The sequence below is a fragment of the Stegostoma tigrinum genome, chromosome 23 (genome assembly GCF_030684315.1).
Source record: "Stegostoma tigrinum isolate sSteTig4 chromosome 23, sSteTig4.hap1, whole genome shotgun sequence".
Taxonomy (NCBI): domain Eukaryota; kingdom Metazoa; phylum Chordata; class Chondrichthyes; order Orectolobiformes; family Stegostomatidae; genus Stegostoma; species Stegostoma tigrinum.
In genome coordinates, this window is record NC_081376.1 from 19,790,798 (window position 1) to 19,814,457 (window position 23,660).

At 42.7% G+C, this 23,660-nt stretch overlaps 2 protein-coding genes across 7 annotated transcripts in view; both read right to left on the reverse strand.

Moving 5' to 3' along the window:
• mad1l1 (mitotic arrest deficient 1 like 1) overlaps positions 1–23,660 on the reverse strand; it is a 772,508-nt gene that overhangs the window by 748,822 nt on the left and 26 nt on the right. The window contains exons 1-5 of one of the 4 annotated variants that reach the window (XM_048552089.2): positions 14,386–14,467; positions 9,868–10,039; positions 7,915–7,962; positions 3,438–3,578; positions 2,504–2,683 (exon numbers count right to left, since the gene is read on the reverse strand). In XM_048552089.2, coding sequence (XP_048408046.1) covers positions 2,504–2,683; positions 3,438–3,578; positions 7,915–7,962; positions 9,868–10,017 — 519 coding nt within the window. In that variant the 5' untranslated portion in view covers positions 10,018–10,039; positions 14,386–14,467. Of the gene's footprint in view, positions 1–2,503; positions 2,684–3,437; positions 3,579–7,914; positions 7,963–9,867; positions 10,040–13,471; positions 13,573–14,385; positions 14,468–23,660 lie in introns of those variants that run through there. The other 3 variants (XM_059653949.1, XM_048552091.2, XM_059653951.1) reach the window with 3 other exon arrangements.
• On the reverse strand, positions 16,121–23,445 carry mrm2 (mitochondrial rRNA methyltransferase 2). 3 transcript variants are annotated; one of them, XM_048552097.2, is made up of 3 exons: positions 23,375–23,428; positions 19,758–20,041; positions 16,121–18,484 (listed from the first exon to the last, which is right to left on the reverse strand). In XM_048552097.2, exons 2-3 carry the CDS (start codon positions 20,029–20,031, stop codon positions 18,060–18,062), a joined length of 699 nt encoding a protein of 232 aa, XP_048408054.1. In that variant the 5' UTR covers positions 20,032–20,041; positions 23,375–23,428; the 3' UTR covers positions 16,121–18,059. The 3 variants fall into 3 exon arrangements, 2 of the variants coding, with proteins under 2 accessions (XP_048408054.1, XP_059510204.1); XM_059654221.1 differs by lacking the exon at positions 23,375–23,428 and adding an exon at positions 23,050–23,157; XR_009447161.1 differs by lacking the exon at positions 19,758–20,041 and having other exon boundaries at positions 18,372–18,484; positions 23,375–23,445.

Sequence of the window (23,660 nt, forward strand, 5' to 3'; positions counted from 1 at the left end):
CTCAGCTTGTTCAACACTACCTGCCCCTCTATCTATCTTTCAGTGAATACAAACTTAGCAACAATTCCCTCAGTTCATTCATCCAGATCATTAATGTAGAAAACATGAATTGTTGTGGTCCCAACAATGACCCTTGACAAAGCTGTGTTAACTCAGTCCTGCTTTACCATGTACTTCCAAATATTCGCATCCTTAAATACAGACTCCAAAATCTTATCAATGCCCAAGGTCTGGCTAACCTGTCTATAGTTTTTAGTCTTCTACCTCCCTCTTAAACAGGGGTGTTACACTAGCCATTATCTGTCCTGTGGCACTCTCCCTGACTCCAGTGATTCCTGTAAGATCACCACCAAAGCCTCTATAATCTCCTCTATAATGTCCTTCTGAACTCTGGGATGCAATCCATCTGGCCTTGGTCAATTATCCACCTTCTTCTTAGTGATGGCGAATATACTCGTCTCTGCCCACTGACTCTTGAAGGTCTGGTATGCTGCTGGCATTTTCCACAATGAAAACAGATGCAAAGTACCTCTGCCATTTTTTTGGTCCCCATTACTACTTCTCCAAGCTCATTTTCCCATGGTCCAAGGTCTCCTCTTGCCTCTCTCACCTTAAAAGACCTTTTAGAAAAACTCTCAATCTTCTTTGTTACAAGCAACTTTCTCTCATATTTCATCTTCTCCCATCTTAATTCGTTTTTGATGATCTTCTCAAATTTTGTAAGAGCTTCCCAATCCTCTGCTTTCCTACTAATCTTCATCACACTACGATTTTTCTTTTGCTTCTGTTTTTATGCTGTCCCTGAGTTACTAAAAAAAAATTACAAATCCTCTTGTGGCATATCATTGGAGCTGTGGCAACAGTACACAGCTCCAAGCCAAGTTACAAATCCCACACAAATAAAATTTACATCAACTCTCCAGTGTAGGGGAGGTAACATGATTGGGTGAGTTGAAAAAAAAAATGCTCGCTGGTGTCAACCTGTACAAATATGTATTTTCTTAATTTATAACAGAAATCCAAAACTCTATCTGCATAAAATAGTGCAAGAGTTGTACAGCACAGAAACATGCTCCTCAGTCCATCTCAAACTGATAGTTATCCACTCCCATGAAAGTTTCCAGTGTGATGATTTATTCGTGCACAATAACAGGATGAACTTTGCAAAAAGTAAAGATTGTCACACAATATCTCAAAAGTGATCATACACTGTTCCCTAATGTCATTTTCTGAAAACAATTCAATCAATTTTGAACCTGAATAAATAAATACAAAACTGCTTCCTCATTTGCCATAGCGAGCCTGTTTTAAAGACTGCCCATATAATTTCTAAAATACTGTTTCTTCTGATTAGTTTTGAACTTACAACCCTCCCTGCGCTTCTTTCCAAGTACACATCCTACTTGTTGAGATAAAGGCAAAGCAGTGATCATGGTCAATCTGAAATAGTCTCTTTAGATTCCTGCAAACAATAATAATACCTGTAAAAAATTTCCATTGAAGAAAGAACAATTTGCATAAAAATTCCACATAATCCAACCTTTCCAAAATTCTAAACATCTACTTCTGTACACCTTCAATGACTTGCACATAATTCAATTTGTTATAGGTGTAGGTAATGGTAGCAAGACAAAAGGAGCATATCTTTCAATTATTAAAGGCAAATTTAAAACAGTAAACTTTCTTCCAATGAATATTAATCAACCTGTAGAAGGAATATCTGCATAGGTCCTAGGAGACACATTGCTTAACATCTTTTAACAAACCTATTTTCAAATTGTTCCACTGCCTCATCCTCCCCGATCGCTGTAATCCGCTCCAGCTCTACGATTGTCTAATAACTGCTCCTTCTTGTAATCTAACCAATGGTGAATTTCCTCCCTTTAAGTCATCACCTGCCTACCTGAGGCTACATTTTGGCCAGAAGTCATAGCTCTGTTACAAAATATTTCTCATACTGTTTCCATGAAACATCTTGGAATATTAAAGGCACTACACTTGGGTACAAAAACAGAAATTATTGGAAAATCTCAGCAAGTCTGGCATCTGTGCAAAGAAATCAAGAGTTAGGGTTTTGGGTCCAGTGACACTTCTTCAGAACGGGACCAAAAACATTAACACTGATTTCTCTCCACAGGTGCTGCCACGTCTGCTGAGATTTTCCAGCAATTTCTGTTTTTGTTTCTGATTTCCAGCATCCATGATTCTTTCATTTTTTTTTTGTTTAATACATAAAGGTAATTAGTGCCATCATGGGAAAGTAACCAGACAGAAGATGGGACTTTTCTTACAAGCTCAGAATATCAGACACTAGATTCCAAGGCAACTGTCTCAGGTTAACTGACAAGTGTCACTAAGGGTGGAGTCAATAAAGAATGCTAGAAGACAAGGAGAAAAATTAGGAGAATTAAGTACACTTGAAAATATTGTTATTTGGGATTTAGATTAACAGTTTACATTTTATGTTGACTACGTTATATCTGTTGCAGAGTCGATTCTTTACCTGATTAGCTTCAGCAAGCTTTTCTTCTTTTTCTTGGAGTTTCTTACTTTGAAGCCCAAGGTCCTCTTTCAATGACTTATTGATATCAATCTGATCCTTCAATTTTGTCTCAACATCTGCCTCCTTCTCCCGCAGTTGTTTCATCTGGGTTATTAGCTCTTGGTTTCGATCTGCCTCTCGCTACATTAGAAGAGAAAAATACAAAATAGAAAAATAGATACTTCAAATAAGAATAAATCATTCATGTAAAATATTAATAGTTCTGATTTGAAATCATAACTTAAATAAGAACACTATATAAATAAGGTTAGCTTTCAAGGTCAGTTTGTGATACAAAAATCAAAAGAACAACAGTTGCCGTAAATCAGACAAAAACAGAAATTGCTGGATAAGCTCAGGTCTGGCAGCAACTGTGGAGAGAAATCAGAGTTAATGTTTCAGGTCTGAGGAAGGGTCACCAGACCCAAAACGCTAACACTGATTTCTCTCCACAGGTGCTGCCACACCTCCTGGGCTTTTCCAGCAATTTCTGTTTCTGTCCTTGAGATAATCAAAATTAGTTTCTCAAGCTCAACTATTTCCGATGCATATAGAGGCAAAACAGGTTAATCACAGTCTGCTCGGTGTTTCAATGTTCTCAAACTTGTCATTTGAGAATAGTGAGGAAGTACCGAAGATTTACAAGCTGAGGAAGAACTGGCAAGCCATAAAGTCAATTCTTACTTTTCTCACTGTAAAGGTTATATTGTTGGACAGGTGATCTAAAGGCTAGACTAATAATCAAGAGGAATTGTGTTCCACCTCGGTGTCATGACACCTAATAACGCTGTGCACTGGCAAAACAGAGACAACAACTAAAACCAGAAGATTGCAAAATGTGAAGAGTTTTTGAAATCAGAACAATTTGAAGACGTTCCTACACAGCTGTCAGTACCTCATAGTTCCAGGAACTATTTTGCGCTGCTTTCTCCAGCTCAATCCTGGCCCGTTTATGACTGACCTCCATCTTCTGTTTCTCCCATTCCACCTCTAGAATGCGTGAATGCGAACGGACGTAGTCAGCCTGCTCTTCAGCCTGATAAACACGTGGCAAAAAAAAGTTAACACTCAACTTTTTGGGGAGTTGATGCACTGGCATGGAGGGAGTTAAGGGAGGTTGGAAGGAGAGATGTATGAACTGAATTGAAGACATTAAGAACATAAGAAATAGGCACAGAATGGGCCATATGGTCCTGCTCCACTATTCTTCAAGATCATGGTTGAATCTTTCGATCAACTCTACTTTATCTCCATTTCCCTTAATGCTATCGGACCTTGGTGTACTAAATCAAATCCTCGGAAATGTTCTCAATGACGTACATTCTGACTGTTTCTGCACCACCCCCATAATCCACATTTGCCCGCCGCAACTATCCATTGCCTCCTCTTGTTTCCCGAGAACATCCTTCAAGAACTCCACAGTATTCTTTATTTTGCAAACAGGAGAAGCCCAAATAGTTGATTGAGACTAGGGTCCTGAATCTAAATAATAAGGAAACTACAATAGTGTGGGGCACAAATTGATTCCATTACATTGGGTGACTCAAAAGGACAATAACGGATAGGCAATGGCAAATATTTAAAGAGTGCATGGAGAAACTACAACAACTGTTCATTCCTCTCAAAATAAAATGGCAAAGATAGTCTGACTATGGCTAACAAGGGAAACTAGGAATGGAATTAGATCCAAGGAATGGGAAGACAAATTAGCATAAAAAGGCACCAGGCTTGAATCAGTCATAGTCATATAGCATGGAAACAGACTATATGCTCCTCATGATTTCATATATCTCTCTCTCAGATCACTCGTCAACTTTCTTTGCTCCAGCCAAAATTGTCCCAGCCTATGCAGCCTCTCCTTATAACTCAAATCCTCCATTCCCGGTAACATTCTGGTAAATCTTTCATGAACCATCTCCAATTAAATCATATCCTTTCTTTTGCAGGGCAACCAGGACTGTACACAGTGCTCCAAAAGTGGCCTCACTGATGTCCTGAACAACCTCAACATGACATCCAACTCATATACTCAATGGTTTCCGCAATGAAGGCAAGTGTGCGAAATGCCTTCTTAACCACCCTGTCTACCTGTGATGCAAATTTCAAAGAATTATGTGCTTGAACTCCGAGGTGTCTCTGTTCTAAATCATGACCAAGGCCCCTACTATGAACCATATAAGTCCTGACCTTGTTTGTTTCACCAAAATACAATACCTCGCATTTACCCAAATTAAACTCCATCTGCCATTCACCCAATTAATCAAGACCTCTTTGTAATAGAACATAGAACAGTACAGCACAGAACAGGCCCTTTAGCCCACGATGTTGTGCCGACCATTGACCCTCATGTATGCACCCTCAAATTTCTGTGACCATATGCATGTCCAGCAGTCTCTTAAATGACCCCAATGACCTTGCTTCCACAACTGCTGCTGGCAACGCATTCCATGCTCTCACAACTCTCTGTGTAAAGAACCCGCCTCTGACATCCCCTCCATACTTTCCTCCAACCAGCTTAAAACTATGACCCCTCGTGTTAGCCTTTTCTGCCCTGGGAAATAGTCTCTGGCTATCAGCTCTATCTATGCCTCTCATTATCTGGTATACCTCAATTAGGTCCCCTCTCCTCCTCCTTTTCTCCAATGAAAAAAGTCCAAGCTCAGTCAACTACTCTTCATAAGATAAGCCCTCCAGTCCAGGCAGCATCCTGGTAAACCTCCTCTGAACCCTCTCCAAAGCATCCACATCTTTCCTATAATAGGGCGACCAGAACTGGACGCAGTATTCCAAGTGCGGTCTAACCAAAGTTTTATAGAGCTGCAACAAGATCTCACGACTCTTAAACTCAATCCCCCTGTTAATGAAAGCCAAAACACCATATGCTTTCTTAACAACCCTGCCCACTTGGGTGGCCATTTTAAGGGATCTATGTATCTGCACACCAAGATCCCTCTGTTCCTCCACACTGCCAAGAATCCTATCCTTAATCCTGTACTCAGCTTTCAAATTCGACCTTCCAAAATGCAGCACCTCACATTTATCTAGGTTGAACTCCATCTGCCACCTCTCAGCCCATCTCTGCATCCTGTCGATGTCCCGCTGCAGCCTACAACAGCCCTCTATACTGTCAACGACACCTCCGACCTTTGTGTCGTCTGCAAACTTGCTGACCCATCCTTCAATCCCCTCATCCAAGTCTTTAATAAAAATTACAAACAGTGGAGGCCCAAGGACAGAGCCCTGTGGAACACCACTCACCACTGACTTCCAGGCAGAATATTTTCCTTCTACTACCACTCGCTGTCTTCTGTTGGCCAGCCAATTCTGTATCCAAGCAGCTAAGTTCCCCTGTATCCCATTCCTCCTGACCTTCTGAATGAGCCTACCATGGGGAACCTTATCAAATGCCTTGCTGAAGTCCATATACACCATATCCACAGCTTGATCCTCATCAACTTTTCTAGTCACATCCTCAAAGAACTCGATAAGGTTTGTGAGGCATGACCTGCCCCTCACAAAGCCATGTTGACTGCATTTAATCAAGCCATGCTCTTCCAGATGGTCATAAATCCTATCCCTCAGAATCCTTTCTAACACCTTGCAAGCGACAAACGTGAGACCTACTGGTCTGTAATTGCCAGGGATTTCCCTATTTCCTTTCTTGAAGAGAGGAATTACATTTGCCTCTCTCCAGTCCTCAGGTACGACTCCAGTGGAGAGCGAGGATGCAAAGATCTTCACAAGTGGCGAAGCAATTGCATTTCTCGTTTCCCAAAGCAGCCGAGGACAAATCTGGTCCGGGCCTGGCGACTTGTCAATCTTAATGTTTGACAAAATTTTCAGCACATCAGCTTCCTCTATCTCTATCCATTCCAGCATGCACACCTGCTCTTCTAAGGTTTCATCCACTATAAAGTTTGTTTCTTTCATAAAGACAGAAGCAAAAAACTCATTTAGGACTTCCTCAGGCTCCACACACAAGTTCACTATGCTATCCCTGATCGTCCCTACTCTTTCTTTGACCATTCTCTTATTCCTCACGTAAGTGTAAAATGCCTTTGTGTTGTCCCTAATCCGTTCTGCCGAGCCTTTCTCGTGCCCCCTCCTGGCTCTCCTCAGACCATTTTTGAGCTCTTTCCTCACCTGCCTGTAATCCTCTAGAGCCGAGCTTGACCCTAGCTTCTTCCACCTTATGTAAGCTACCTTCTTCCTTTTGACGAGAAGCTCCACCGCTCTCGTCATCCAAGGTTCCTTTATCTTACCCCTTCTTGCCTGCCTCAGAGGGACATATTTATTCATCACTCGCAACAACTGTTCCTTAAACAGTCTCCACATGTCTATACTGCCTTTACCACGGAACAATTGCTCCCAGTCCATGCTTCCTAACTCATGTCTAATCGCATCATAGCTTCCTCTTCCCCAATTAAATATCCTCCCATTTTGCCTAATCCTCTCCTTCTCCATAGCTATGTAGAATGTGAGGCAGTTATGGTCACTATCACCAAAATGCTCTCCCACCACAAGATCTGATACCTGCCCCGGCTCGTTTCCGAGCACCAACTCTAGAATGGCCTCTCCCCTCGTCGGCCTGTCAACGTACTGAGTTAGGAAACCCTCCTGAACACACCTTACAAAAACAGCTCCATTCAAATCTTCTGCTCGAAGGAGGTTTCAATCAATATTGGGAAAGTTAAAGTCACCCATTACAAAAACCCTACTACGTCCACACTTTTCCAAAATCTGCCGACCTATGCTTTCTTCAATCTCCCTGCTACTATTGGGGGGCCTGTAGTAAACCCCTAATCTTAGACAACGTTCTTCGCTGTCGCTATACCACCAAATTATTGTCATCTGCAAATTTACTATGGATTAGGAGCAGTTTAGATTTAAGCAAAGGAGAATAAAGGCACTGAGTATGAGGTTATAAAAGCTTATCTAGGCAGATGAAGAGAAAATGATTAGTGAAGACAAGAGCAGGTCCCTTACGGTCAAAAACCGGAGAAAGATTATAATGAGGAACAAAGACACAGCAGACCAACTAAATACATATTTTCATTCTGTCTTCACAAAGGAAGACACTAGTAACATGTCAAAATTGCTGCAGAGCACAGTATCTTGCGACAGGGAGCAACTGAAGGATATCAGTACTAGTATGGAAATTGAATCGAGCAAATTAATTGGATAAATTGCCAATAAGTCCCCAAGGCATGATAATCTACATTCCAGTGTACTTAGGGAAGTGGCCCCAGAAATAGTGGCTATCTTTCATGATTCTAAAGACTCTGAAAACTTTACGATTGGCGTATCGCTAACATAAGCCCACTGTTTATGGGATTAGCATTGTTCCTCCCACAGTGCCAGGGCCCCCTCACCTGCAGAAGTCTGCCAATCCCATCACGTGCACTATAGGGATTCCACAGCTATTTTATAAAAAGAAGAAAACAGAAATATTGACCAGTTAGCCCGACACTGACAGCAGGGAAAATACTAGAGTCCATTGTAAAAGATTTAATATCACAGCACTTGGAAAATAGTAGATAACAAAGTGTGAGGCTGGATGAACACAGCAGGCCAAGCAGCATCTCAGGAGCACAAAAGCTGACGTTTCGGGCCTAGACCCTTCATCAGAGAGGGGGACGGGGAGAGGATTCTGAAATAAACAGGGAGAGAGGGGGAGGTGGACCAAAGATGGAGAGAAAAGAAGATAGGTGGAGAGGTAGGAAGGGGATAGGTCAGTCCAGGGAGGACGGACAGGTCAAGGAGGCAGGATGAGGAAAATAGTGACAGGATTACATAAGCACAGCATGGATTTATGTTTGACAAATTTACTAGAATTTTTCAAGGATTTAACTCAATGTTGATAAAGGGGAGCCGGTGGATGGGGCTTACTTCAACCTTCAGAAGGTCTTCAATAAGGTTCCACATAACAGATTAAACTCAAATCTTGTCATACTGACATGAATAAAGAACTAATTGGGAAACAGGAAACAAAGAGTAGGAATAAACAAATATTTCTTCATGCAGCAATCGATGATTAGTGGGGCAGCACAGGGATCAACTCATGAACCCCAACCATTCACAGGGGAGGTGATGGCCAAGTGGTGTCATCACTGGACTGTTAATCCAGAGGCCCAGACAACATTCTGGGACCGGGATTTGAATCCCACCATGGCAGATGGTGGAATTCAAATTCCATAAAATACCTGGAATTAACAATCTAATGATGACCATGAAATGATTGTTGATTATTGGGAAAAACCTATCTAGATCACAAACGTCCTTCAGAGAAGGCAACTGTCATCCTTACCTGGTCTGGCTACATATACAACTCCAGACCTGTAATATGGTTAACTCTAAACTGCCCTCTGGGCAATTAGGGATGGGCAATAAATGCTACCTGATCAGAGATGCCCTCATCCCATTAATGAAGTCTGAAAACAGTCACAACATACATTAATGTTTTACATGCAGGAACTAAATACAATATCTCCAAGTGTGCAGACAATGCTAAGTTGGGTGATAGGGTTAACAGTGAGAAGGATGCAGAGATTTGGCCAAGTGGAGTGGGCAAATTCATGGCAGATGAAGTATAATATGCATGTGAGGTTATCTACTTAGTAGCAAAAACAGAGGAAACAAGACCCGCATGTACTTGCACTCCAGTTGCTGAAAGCAAGCATGCAGGTGCAACAGGTGGTGAGGAAGGCAAACGGTATATATGCCTTCATTGTGAGAGGATTCAAGTACAGGAGCAAGGGTGTCTTACTGCAGTTGAACAGGGCCTTCGTGAGACCACATTGGAGTACTGTGTGCAGTTTTGGTCTCCTTATCGGAAGAAGTGCAGAAAGGGCTTATCAAAGTGATTCCTGGGATGGCAGAATTGATATAAGAAGAGAGACTTAAATGGTAAGGACAATATTCATTATAGTTTACAGCAAAGATGGTGCATTTCATAATAGCCTATAAAATTCCAACAGGGCTAGGCAAGGTAAATGCAGGATGTCAGCAATGATCAGGATGTCCAGAACCAGAGGGGTCACAGGATAAGGATACAGGGGAGGCTATTTGGGACTGAGAACAGGAGAAATGGTGAGCCTGTGGAATTCTCTGCCAAAGAAAGCCAAGGCCAAAACTTTGAATGCTTTCAAGAAGTTGTTATATTTAGTTCTTCGGGCTGAAGGGTTGAAAGGATATGGGGAGAAAGCAGGAACAGGGTACCAAGTTGGATTATCAGCCATAACCATATTGAATGGTCCAGCAAGTTCAAAGGGCCAAATTATGTACTCCTACATTGATTTTCTATGTTTCTGTGACAATGTACTAACCTGTATTCTCTGCTCGTACTGCAGCTGCAACATCCTAGAGACAGAGCTTGGCTCGCTAGTCCTGGGTAATGTAGCTGAACCTTCTGACAAAAAGTTGTTGAAGGAACGTAAAGTGGAGAAGACTGTGGTATTTTCACTTAGATCATCCATTCTGTCTCCTGCTTTGCAACTGCTAAAAAATACACGAAAACACATTGTTAGGGAAAATTCTTTTTCAAGAGATGAATATTACATAGCCACCATGATGTGGAGGTGGGCAAAGTTAGAAGTCACACAACATCAAGTTATAGTCCAAGTTTGTCTGGAATCACAAGATTTCGGAGCGCTGCGCCTTCATCAGGTAAAGTGTTTTTTTTAGAAGGATGAGTAGTGTGTCAACAGATTGAATAACAAGTCTTTGCAGGTGATCAAAAGTGTAAAACAGTGTGATTAAAATGTCAACAGCTGAATAACAAGTGAAGGGATGACCTATGAACTGATTCATTGAGCAGTGAGATAACCACAAATAAATTTCACTTTACCAGACAAAGCAGCAGTATTCTCAAAGCTGGAGATTTGAAATAAACCTGTTGGACCATAACCTGGTGTCATGTGACTTTCAACTTTGTTAAGAAGTATTTTCATCATTGAAATATTACCCCATGCCAGTCAAAGCCACAAAGCTGATTTTCTGACAGCTCTTCAACTACCAGGAACTATACAAATGGAGCATGTATTTGGTTATTGATAGTGCTGCTTTCTTGTACACTCAGACTAAGAGATTCAAGAATCTGCCTTCTTCTCAGCACAGAATTAGAAACGAAAATAAAATTCCCAGCAGAAACGGGAAGACAGGGGCACAGAGACTGTAGCATAATTTTGGATGAGGAATTAAAGAAGGCTCTGTCTGTCCTTTCAGATGGATGTAAAAGATTCCATTGCACCATTTTGAGGAAGACAGGGAGTGCACCCTCTTGTCCGGGACCAAAAAAAAGCTTATCCTTCATTCAACATCATTCCAAGGATGATCTAGTCATCAACCTGAATGGAGGGATCGTCCTAGGAGAAAGATGAAATACATTGGGTTTTGTTCTCTGGAATTGAGTAAATCGAGAGGTGATCTCATTCAAACATACAAAATTCTTACACGAACCAACAGGAAGAATGCTACCCTTGGCTACAGGATCTAGAGCCAGAACATAGGCTCAGATTAACAGGCAGGTCATTTTGGACTGAGATAAGCAGGAATTTCTTCACTCAGAGGGTGGTGAATCTTTGGAATTCTCTGCCATACATAGCCGTGGAGGCTCAGTTCTTGGGTATGTCCAAGACTGTAATTGATAAAGGCTGTAACTCTGTAATGCAGCAGCCTCAAGACTACCCTTTGCCACACCAAAGAATTTGCCAGACTACAGAAAGTCACATGTGCAAAACTCTCCCCAAGATCCTGTCCTGTGCCATTCCCTCACATCAAGACCAAAGGCGCACATTTGGCTTATCCATCTGCTCTCTTTGGCCACCTCATCTGCTGAAATTCTTGAGAAGGATGCAGTGATGGTGCTGAAAAGGTCAACTGTGAGGAAGTACTTCAGAATACTGCACCTCCTGATGGAGCTCTGAGAGGGAGGAGGCGATTTAACCACGACACTAATAAACCTGGCATCTGGCTGGCAGTCAATCCAGTTAGTAATGACTATTCCCCGTGTAAATAACAATAAATCATTTGTTGCTGACTACTAATGTTTTAAAATAACCCTCAAAAATGACAGGAGTGACTTTAACTGGAAATATTCAAGTGTCAGACCATAGCGGCTATCAGGTTTAGGCAGGGCTAGATAAGGGATGTACAATCAGTCATGAAAGCACCAAGGGATACAGTAATAGTGCAGGAAAATTATGAAGAAGTCCAAAGCTAGCCATGATCACACTGAATAGCACAACAGACTTGCAGGGTTGCATGGCCTACTCCTGCTCCTAAATGTGCTCCAATGTACTTCTGTTCTTATCTAATAAATACGAATATTTCTAATCTTCTCAGCTTTGGGCATGACTTGATCTTGAATAAAAATTTTAACCCACTCAAGACCTGTAGAGAGTATCCTGAAACAAAAAAAAGTTAGTTTGTAAGCTATGTGACAGCAGTGAACACCATATTTGAATTCAGAGATAGTAGGAACTGCCGATGCTGGAGAATCTGAGATAACAAGGTGAAGAGCCGGATGAACACAGCAGGCCAAGCAGCATCAGAGGAGCAGGAAAGCTGACATTTCGGGCCTAGACCCTTCTTCAGAAAAACTCCTTATTGAAAAATTCCATATTTGAATTTAAAGTTTTCAACAATCCTGTTCAGTGCTTTCCCATACAATGGTGCAGCTATGATCAGAGATTAGTTGAGATGGTAAAAAGGTACACCTTGTTTGTGGTCAATTTTAATTATACTATACTTTAAAACCATTAAACAACTACACAACCCACTGACTCTGTTCCACCATTCAACGAGATCGTGGTCGATCTGATAATCTAGCTCCATTTTCCTGCCTGATATCCATAACCCTTCATTCCCTTACTAATTAAAAACCTAACAAAGCCTAGAATATACTACATGTCCCAGCCTCAATAGCCCTCCATAGCAATGAATTCCATAGATTCACTGTCCTCAGAGAAAAAGTTTCTCCTCATCTTCATTTTAAACAGATGATCCTTTACTCTCAAATTTTGCATTCTGGTCCTGGAATCTCCCACAAAAACAATCTCTCCACACCTACTCTGTCAAGTCCCTCTGAATGAGTAAAAGTCCAAAGTACTCAGTCTCTTGGAAGAAACTCTCTCCATACCCAGGATCAACCGAGTAAACCTGCTCAGACTGCCTCCAATGCCAGTATATCTTTCCAATACAAGGGGACCAAAACTGTTCCACTGTCTTCCCCATTACCTGTCAATTGTGGATGCTAGCTTTTTGTGATTCAAGTACAAAGATTCCCAAATCCCTCAGTGCTATAGCATTTTGCAATCGCTCTCTATTTAACTAAATATCCAGCTCTTCTATCTTCCTGCCAAATTGAGAGACTTCATACTCTCCAGCGTTACATTTTGCCCATGCACTCAACCTATATTTGTTCTGCAGACTCCATCATTCTCATTACTTGCAGCCCCACCTATTTTTATGTCATCCAGAAACGTGGCAATACCAAATTCACTTTTGTCATTCATGTCATTAATAAATATAATTGTGGCTTTCTACTAGATCTATCCATTCAGTGATCCAAAGTGGATCTTTATTGACTAAACGTATTCCTACTGTTCTTCTAAAGGTGTGGCTCACTTGGCAGCATTCTCACCTCTGAATTACAAGATTCTGGGTTCAGATTTCCAACTTCAGGGTTTGAACACAAAAAAAAATCAAGGTTGACACTCTAGAAAAGTAGAGGATTACTGCATTGTTGACTTGCTGTCTTTCCTGAAATGTTAAACAGAAGCCCCAGCTGTCTGTTTTGTTGATGTGAAAGATCCCATGGCACTATTTCAGACAGCAACACAAGCATTATCCCCGGTCTTGGTAAATCTTCATCCCTCAAATCAAAATTACAAAAAAAGTGACGACCTGCGCCACTATCAGGTTCTTTACCGTGTGCAAACTTTTTGTTGTTTCCACTGACAATTAGAACACTTCACTGGTTCTATAGTGCTTTGAGACGTCCAGTGGTCGTGTGAAACGCTATAAATTTGTTAAAGGAATGGCATTTTTACAGGTACTGTCATTTATCAGCATTTCCTCATCGTTCGCAGTCTACTCAACCATATTAAGGTTCTCAGTTGTGAATGCTGCTCTCATCAGCCAATGTGGGAGTGGACGCATGTGTTTAAGAATCGGAAGCAAGGACCCATGGCACATCCGAGGGGCACAAACAGGCATTCTCCCTTTCACATCAGACAACTCAGTCCACAACAGATTCCAATCTGCGATGTTTCTGGTCTCTAACTGGATAACTTCACGAGCCATAAAGGAAGCCCTTGGAACACGGTTTCATGGCACAACGGCTAATAACACGCGAATAATATACGGCTAAGAAGGGTCCAGACCCGAAACGTCAGCGTTCCTGCTCCTCTGATGCTGCTTGGCCTGCTGTGTTCATCCCACTGTACACCTTGTTATCTCAGACTCCAGCATCTGTGGTTCCCATTATCCCCGGCTAATAACACTCGCTTTTTGGCGGATGTTAGAAGTCACAAGCTTTTATTAAACACTTTCCTGCAGAAACAGGTGCAACGCCCGAGAGTCAGAGAGAAAAGGGGGTAAGAGGAGGAACAGCACCCGAGAGGAACACTCAGCCACTAGGTGTGAACATCCTCTGGGGAGCCCGCCACCACAGTCTGTCCGAAACTAAATTAACTCTCCTGAAGCGGTCCTGTCGCCGCCACTACCGGCTCAAGCCCCAGCCTGCAACTGTATTAACGGGGGACACCCGGCCTGCAGCCTTACTGCTGGGGGTGGCGGCCTGGAGCTTTATTAACGGGAATCCCCCGGCCTTAAGCACTGACCTGCCGGCCGCTCTCCGCTTGGATCTCCCTCCTCTCCCCGGATCTCGCGAGATCGCCAGCCTTGTTGGGGGAGGCGGGGCCAACCTCCTACCGCTCTCCTTGTAATAGAAGCGCACACCTTTCTTCACCCCCTCGAAATGTTAAATGTTTCTCTCTGTGCAGATGCTGCCAGACCTGCTGAGATTAACCAGCAATTTCTATTTATGTTTCTGCTTCTCCCTCTACAGGTGCTGCCAGAAGTGCTGAGTTTCCCGGCGATTTCTGTTTTTGCACCCAAGAGACTGGCAGTGTTTCTGCCAGATCAGCCTCCACCTGTTCCTTTCGGTACAAAAGTCTATTCCTCTCATCCTTCAGTGCATGTGGCACTCGTTTAATTCCTTGTGGGCGCACATCCCACGTTTTGTCTCTGGACATAGAATGGTACAGTTTAGGAGGGTATTCGGATCACCACGCCGTACCAGCTCTCCATAAGAGCCACTAAGTGAGGCTGCTCCTCTGCTTTCTCCCATATCCCTGAAAACTATTTCTCAATTGTCCAATTCCCCTTTGAAGTCACAATTGAATTTGCCTCCACCACACTCGCAGTTAGGGCATTCCAGGTCCTCACCATTCACTGTCTAAAAAGGTTCGTATTCACGGCGCCTTTGCTTTATATGCTGATTATCGCACATCTAGTTCAGGGTAGTTCCAATGGGATATTTTTCTCCCTCTCTGTCTTGGCCTCTCATGATTATGAACATCTCAAACAAACCTCCTCTCAACTTTGAATAATCTTTGTTTTACCATTCTTTCCACTTAACTAAAGTATCTCAACTCAGGACCTTTCTGAAAGGAACAGAATTTCAATCCCCAAGTTTGCTCTCTCATTCAATTAGATTATGATCTATTTCTTAATTAGGTTATCTACCTAATATCCTTGTCAAACAAATGTTTAATCAGGAACAGTTTATAAATTTCCAGTTGTCCCTCATCATCATTAACTTTTTTAGTGCTCCATATTACATTCTGTAATGTGTGGAAAAAGTCCTTCCTGGCATCATCTTTCAACATACTAGTTCCAGTCTGTTCTGGACTGTCCACCAAGGAAATTGTTCTTCTCCATTTACACTTTCAAAACCTTTAACACCACAAATAAGCTGGTCCCTTAATTTCCTTCTGTCTAGAATACAAACGCATTCAATCTGTCATCATAACTGAGACATTTTAGCCTGTGTCATCTTGGCAAATCCAAACTGTTTAAGAGATACCCAGAACAGAAAACAGTACTTCAGCTGTAGTCTAAGCAAAGGTTTGTACAACTGCAGCCTAACTTTATATCTGGATATGAGTTTCATTGGCAAGTTATTGTTGCTCATCCCGAACTGCACACAAAATGATGGTGAGCCATTTCGTTAGGGCACTAGAGTCTTACATTGAAGGTGTATGCACAGTGCACTTAGGAAAGTAGTTACAGTTTTCTTTTAAAATCCAGCAGGAATGAAGGAATGGAGATATAGTTCCAAGCCAGAATGATGTGTGGACTGGAGGTACCCGTAGGTACCTGTGCTCCCATACTTCAGAAGTCCTTGGCCTTCTAGGTGGTATTTGAAAGAAGTTATCAAAGTTACTACCATGCATCTTGCACATGGTACAGACACCATTCATCAGTAGTGGGGCAGTGAACATTTAAGATAATGGATGAGATGTTGATCAAGTTGGGCTACTTTGTTCTGGATGATGTTGCGGGAATCCACTCTTTTGAGAGACATGAGGCTTTATTTGAATGACAAAACGCAAAAAGCCAAGTATGTTACTACATTTTTAGAAAAGATATTTCATACAAATTCTATATTTGTGTATTGGTACATTTTCCAGCATTAGAATACATTGTGATTCAAATTTTGAAAACAAAATGATGCTTTAATGGATTACAGATATTTCAAACATTGAAGAAAAGTTTTTTGTTAGAATTATATATGATTTTTGTACTGTCAGGATTACACAGCTGAATTACACAGTTTCCATTGCTGAACAAGAAAATGGTTTAAGTTCACATAAATAATAAAGCAAAAATGCATATAGCATTAAAAAAGATGCAGTATAGAGACACTGAATAGCTTTGAGGAGCCATGAAGTTTTTTAATAGCCTAACAAAGTAATTTTGTAGTTGTAATAAGGAAAGGATACAGCACATTTGTGGTTTGGGGAGACATTAGCCTAGCAGTATTATCAATGGACTGTTAATCCAGAGACCCATGTAATGACCTGGGAACGCTGGTTCAAATCCCACCATAGCAGATGGTGCAATTTGAATTCAATAAAATTCTGGAATTAAGAGACTAATGATGACTCTGAAACTGTTGTCAGGAAAAAAGAAAATCTGGTTCACTAATGTACTTAAGGGAAGGAATCTGCCATCCTTTTCTGTTCTGGCCTACATTTGTTTCCAGACCCACAGCAATGTGGTTGACTCAAATGGGGATGGGTTATAAACATTGGCGTAGTCAGCAATGCCCTCATCTTATGAATGAAAAACAAAATGAACAGAGGTCCTACGAACAACAATGCAAGCTGTTCATTGATTAAATGTTGGCCAGGACCCTACCAATTTTTTTTTTGAAAAATCCCACATGATCTTTTACATTCTAATTGGACAGATGCAGTGTCCCTTTCATGGCTATTCAAAAGGTAGAACCTTCAACATGCAGAAGGACCTTACTGTGCACTGGGAGTATCAGCTTACACAGTGCACATTTCTGGAGGGTGAGATGAACTCATAACCTTCTGATACCTACGAACAGACGGTTGACTCCTAACATGCATCACTGTGCTCGAAGAACGCAGCGGGCCTGGCAGCAGAGAGAAATAGAGTTAATGTCTTCAATCCAGTAATGACACTATTGTAAAATCAAATTGGACTGCAAACATTAACTTTACTTTTCTCTCCACAGATGCTACCAAACCTCTTGGCTTTCCCCAGAACTTTCAGCTTTTATCACAAAAGCAGTTTTTTTTTATTCTTTAAATCATTAACAGGATAAGGATGCCACTAGCTAGGCAGCACTTATTGTCCATTCCTAACTACCCCGAGGGCAGTTCAAAATCAACCACATTGCTGTGGTTCTGGAGTCACACGTAGACCAGACCAAGTAAGAATGACAGTTTCCTTCCCTAAAGAACACGAGTGAACCAGTTGGGTTTTTTCCCCCCAACAAACGACAATGGATTCATGGCTATCCCTAAATTCTTAATTCCAAATATTTTACTGAATTCAAACCCAACCATCTGCCATGGCAGGATTTGAACCCTCTTCCCCAGAATGTTATCCGGGTCTTTGGATTTACAGTCCAGTCATAATGCCAATAAGCTATTGCCACCCTCAGAACTGTCTTTTCATTGTCATCTGGCTTTTTGTAGAAAGTTGCTCTGTGTAAATTTGCTGCCACATTTTCTACATTACAACAACGATGACACTTCAAAAGCACAACTTTGTGATTTATAACAAAGGTTCAGTGGTCAGGACATTCTAGAAATGCATTTTTTTCCCACTCTAACCAAGTGGTGCACTGTCAGCCTGAGCATAAGGGGCAAAAGTTGATAGAAGGATAGGGAGTAAATGTAAATAAGCAAACTCTCTCAAAAATTGTTAGATTGCCACAGAAATTTCCTTAAACATAAACAGTCACTCTGCACCATCAACTTTTCCTGTAGTGCTTTGCTAAAAAGTAGATCTCTGATGACTCCTTCCTACTTGCAGCCAGCTTCAAAGTCTTCACATCTCTAAACAATTCTGAGAGTCTCTTTTGGATGAAGCGGCTGTTAGTGCCATCCCAGAATTTACAAAGCAAGGTGCCACCAGGACTCAGGACCCTCCTGGCCAGTCCCACAACACACAAGCATAGCTCAGCCAGTTGCTGCTGGTCCAGTTCACGGATGCCACTGGCATTTGGTGCCATATCACTGAGGATCACCTCAGCCATTCCCGTTGGCAGGGATTTCTGGATTTGAGCTTGAATGGTGGGCTCCAGGAGATCAGAGTGAGGCAGGAACACAGCGCCATCAAGAGGGGCTATGTGTAATCGATCCACACCCACTACAAAACCCACAGGAGCGTCTGGATCTGGAGATAGGGAAAAGGAAATCAATGGCACCAACAAAATAGAATAAATAAAGATAAGCATTTTATGTCTTGAAACTGGCTCCTTGGCCTATTCATTTCACTCCCTCCTCACCCAATATTTAGTTATGTTCCTTCATGTAAAGCAACATTAGTTAAGACAAGGCACAATCCCAAACGTGTTTAACGATTTGTAATGATTAGTTTCTTTAATTTAACTGTCTCTTCTCAAGGATATAAAGTGCGAGCAATCTATAGGCTGGTACTTTAGCTAAGTGACATTCTTGAATGGGACATGGATAGAGGTGTTAAAGAGAAGTAACACTCACACCTAAAATTAAAATATCAATCAAGAAACTGAAGAAAAAAAAACTACAGACACTCCAATGCTGACTAGAAATCAACTACAAGCAGAAATTGGTCAGTCTTTTTAGAAAATGCCAAAATAGATGCTTCTGAACAACAAAGTATCTTTATTGGAAAACAGCAATTGGTCAGGCCTTTCATTTCCTTACAATTGCTCCCTAACCCTTCCCTGCGTTGTTGGAGGTGCCATGTTCCAAATGAGGCATTAAACCCCATCTGCCCCCTTGAATGAATTTGAAAGATCCTATGCTATTATTCAATGAAGAGCACAGAACTTCTCCCTGGGGTCTTCACCAAATCCTCAAACAAAACTTTTAGAAACAGATTATCTGGTCATTATCATATGACATACTGTTTACTACAAATTGGCCATGTTTTCCATATCACAACAGTGGCTGCTCTTCAAAAAGTATTTCATTGGTTGGAAAGCATTTTGGAACTTTCTGAGCTAATGAAATACTGACATACTCCTGAGGATCCTATCAAAGTGCATCACATCCTTGGGAATCCCCTGCGATAAACAAAGTACAGCTGGGGATCAACCAGAAGTACTGGTACACTCCTGGAAAACCACTGCTAATGCAAACACACTTCTCAAAACTCGCTAGACACACTTCTGGCGAACCCCAGCAGATATTTATACATTACCAGGACATGCCTGCAAAAACTGACAAACACCCTTGTCCCAAGTTCCAAAAGGCACTGCCAGAAATTCATTGCAAAAAAAAATGAATACTAACAGAAATAATGTGATATTAATTCAACAAAAAGACTTAAAGAATTTAAATTAAAACAGTGTGCTTAAAACATCTGTGGCAAGTCTAAGGATAAGAATTTGGTCATGTGGTGCATCCCTAAGCCTTCGCTCCCATCGCAGATTTGATAACTTATATTGTAATATCTCACTCACCAGAGCCAGTGGCATTGACCCTGTCAACCGCAACCTGGCTCCAGGCGCCTGGGGCTGCACCGCAATCAAGCACACTGATCCCAGGCCTCAGGATGTTATGCTTCTCATCAATCTCCAGCAGCTTAAAAGCACTCCGACAACGGAAATTTTGTTGTCGGGCAGCTTTCACATATGGGTCCCTCAGTTGTCTTGTTAACCACCTCTGTTCAGCTGGTGTTTTTTTCAGCTGTTGCACTGTTGTGTGAAACAGACAATGTCGGACCCAAGAAATCATGTCACCCTGTCTAATAGCAGGAAAAATAAACATATCTTACCAATTGCCATTTCTCCTCCTAATTCCATCATCTCTCTCTCCGCTTTTCATCATAACACCCAACACCAGACAGACAGCATTCAGCAATAGGTCAAGTGAAACAACAACTTTCATTTATAAAGTACTCTTAATGCAGAACCATAGGAAAGTCAAAGCACTGAAAGAGGCCATTCAGCCCATTGTGGGTGTGGCAGCACCTGGATGGTAGCTCTGCAGGTTATAGTACTCCAGCTATAGATCTGGGTTCTTTTTAAGCAAGTTGAAGATTTCCGCCTCAACTATTGAATTGGGCAGCAAATTCCAGGCACTCAATGTCTTGGTTGAAAAAGCTTTTTCTCAAACCACGCGTAATCGTTTGGCCAATTTCTGTCCCCTAGATAGTTGAAATCTCCGCTAGTGGAAATAAGTCTCCCCTGTCCACTCCAGTAACACGGTACCGATAAGTATTAGTCGGACACGGAACTCAGGAAACGAAAAACAAAGAACAGCGGATATTGGAAATCTAGAACAAAAACAAGAATTGCTGGAAAGCCTTATCCGGCCTAGCAGCATCTGTGGAGAGGCAGCAGAGCTAACGTCTGAGAATGAAAGGTCAGCGGATCCGAAAAGCTGATTTCACAGAATTCAGTGCTGGTTGCAGAGAATAGAGCATTGGAAGAATTAGTTAGTCCGATACGAAATGGTATGTGGCTGACCAGCAAGAAAAAGCAAACTTGTAGGTGGACCATGGCATGAGCGAATGGATTCAGATAGGGATTGGCTGTGTGTAAAACTCTTAATTTAACCAATCTCCTTTCCCTGCTACAACCTTCTGATTTCACAGCGTTCCTCTAATTCAGGTCTACTATATGACAACAAAGTGTGGAGCTGGATGAACACAGCAGGCCAAGCAGCATCCCTGGAGCACAAAAGCTGACGTTTCGGGCTTAGACCCTTCATCAGAGAGGGGGATGGAGAGAGGGTTCTGAAATAAATAGGGAGAGAGGGGGAGGCGGACCGAAGATGGAGAGAAAAGAAGATAGGTGGAGAGGAGAGTATAGGTAGGGAGGGGATAGGTCAGTCCAGGGAAGACGGACAGCTCAAGGAGGTGGGATGAGGTTAGTAGGTAGGAAATGGAGGTGCGGCTTGAGGTCCCAGATGTCCAAGTTCTTCAAGGACCGCAACCTTCCCCCCCGCCGCAGTGGTCGAGAACGCCCTTGACCGCATCTCCTGCATTTCTCGCAACACATCCCTTACAAACCCAAACAAACAGACAAAACGGGCTCAGAAACCATAACCACTCTCCCCTACATCAAAGACATTTCCGAAATGACTGCCAGACTACTCGGACCCCTTGGCATCAGGGTAGCCCACAAACCCACCAACACACTAAAACAGCAGCTAATGAACTTAAAAGACCCTATACAGACAACAAATAAAACGAACGTTATCTACAAAATACCTTGCAAGAACTGTGTCAAACACTACATTGGACAAACTGGCAGGAAGCTAGCCACCAGGGTACATGAACATCAACTAGCCACAAAACGACATGACCCACTATCACTCGTATCCTTACAAAGTGGACACCACTTTGATTGGGACAACAACTCCATCCTAGGACAAGCCAAACAGAGACATGCACAAGAATTCCTAGAAGCATGGCATTCCAACCGGAATTCCATCAACAAACACATTGGCTTGGAGCCAATCTACCATCCCCTCAGAAAAAGAACAGGAAATGACATCACCAACCCAAGGAAACCTAACCAGATAAATAGAAAGCGGGACATAACACCAGCGCTTCGTCGGAGGCTCACTGATGATGTTACCTAGAATGGTGATGAAACGTCTGAAAACTAACCTTCCAGCTCAGCGAGCAAACTCACATCCACATCCCTTACACCCCGCCCCCGCCACAACAGCCCAAAGAGGATCCCCCTCGTTCTCACACACCACCCCACCAACCTCCGGATACAATGCATCATCCTCCAACACTTCCGCCATCTACAATCCGACCCTACCACCCAAGACATTTTTCCATCCCCACCCTTGACTGCCTTCTGGAGAGACCACTCTCTCCGTGACTCCCTTGTTCGCTCCACACTGCCCTCCAACCCCACCACACCCGGCACCTTCCCCTGCAACCGCAGGAAGTGCTACACTTGCCCCCACACCTCCTCCCTCACCCCCATCCCAGGCCCCAAGATGACTTTCCAATATTAAGCAGATGTTCACCTGCACATCTGCCAATATCGTATACTGTATCCACTGTACCTGGTGTGGCTTCCTCTACATTGGGGAAACCAAGCGGAGGCTTGGGGACCGCTTTGCAGAACACCTCCGTTCGGTTCGCAATAAACAACTGCACCTCCCAGTTGCAAACCATTTCCACTCCCCCTCCCATTCTTTAGATGACATGTCCATCATGGGCCTCCTGCAGTGCCACAATGATGCCACCCGAAGGTTGCTGGAACAGCAACGCATATTCCGCTTGGGAACCCTGCAACCCAACGGTATCAATGTGGACTTCACCAGCTTCAATATCTCCCCTTCCCCCGCTGCATCCCAAAACCAGCCCAGCCTGTCTCTGCCTCCCTAACCTGTTCTTCCTCTCACCCATCCCTTCCTCCCACCCTAAGGCGCACCTCCATTTCCTACCTACTAACCTCATCCCACCTCCTTGACCTATCCGTCTTCCCTGGACTGACCTATCCCCTCCCCATCTATACTCTCCTCTCCACCTATCTTCTTTTCTCTCTATCTTCGGTCCGCCTCCCCCTCTCTCCCTATTTATTCCAGAACCCTCTCCCCGTCCCCGTCTCTGATGAAGGGTCTAGGCCCAAAACGTCAGCTTTTGTGCTCCTGAGATGCTGCTTGGCCTGCTGTGTTCATCCAGCTCCATACTTTGTTATCTTGGATTCTCCAGCATCTGCAGTTCCCATTATCTCAGGTCTAGTACATCCCTGGTTATATTCGCTCCAACGCTAGCAGCCATACCTTCAGCTGTCCGGGTCACAATCTCCGTAATTTTCCTCCCTAAATATCTCAATCCCTCCCCTCCTTTAGCGGCCCTCCAAAGCCAAATTATTCGGTTTTCTGACTGAGCACCTTCTTATGTGGTTCGGTTTTGAAATCTTTCTCATGACATTCCAATTCAGAGCGGCGGGGGAGCGGATCACTATGTCAGAGGCGCTATATGAATACAAGTTGCGGTGACACTTAAGATAAGTAACAGCGCTGTAAGTGCTAGGTTCTTTACGAAACGTTCGGTAAGGAGATAAAACGCTTTTAAATCAATGCAAAACGCAAACTGGGCCTTTACCAGGCGATATGGCGCGAAAGCGCTCAACACCGAGCTCCCAGCTCCGCGAGTCACAACTAACTCTGTCCCCCAACCAAACACAACTCCACAAACACTTCCAGTCAAAGTAGACTCTAGAAAACAAAAGTCTTGCGCCAGTCGCCACGATATTAATAAAATATAAGAGAATAAATACATATCAACGGAAATGTAATCATCCTGCTTTGAAGTAGCTGCGTTACTTCAATACAACGATATACAAAAATGCTCTTATATTATGTTTCCAGCCGGCGTGTGCAGAATGTAA

Excerpts from the sequence above, each read along its gene's own strand:
- mrm2 (XM_048552097.2), bottom strand. The coding sequence starts at position 20,031 with ATGATTTCTTGGGTCCGACATTGTCTGTTTCACACAACAGTGCAACAG. Across the intron at positions 18,485-19,757 it reads GGTCAATGCCACTGGCTCTG|ATCCAGACGCTCCTGTGGGT; the intron begins GTGAGTGAGATA and ends CCCTATCTCCAG.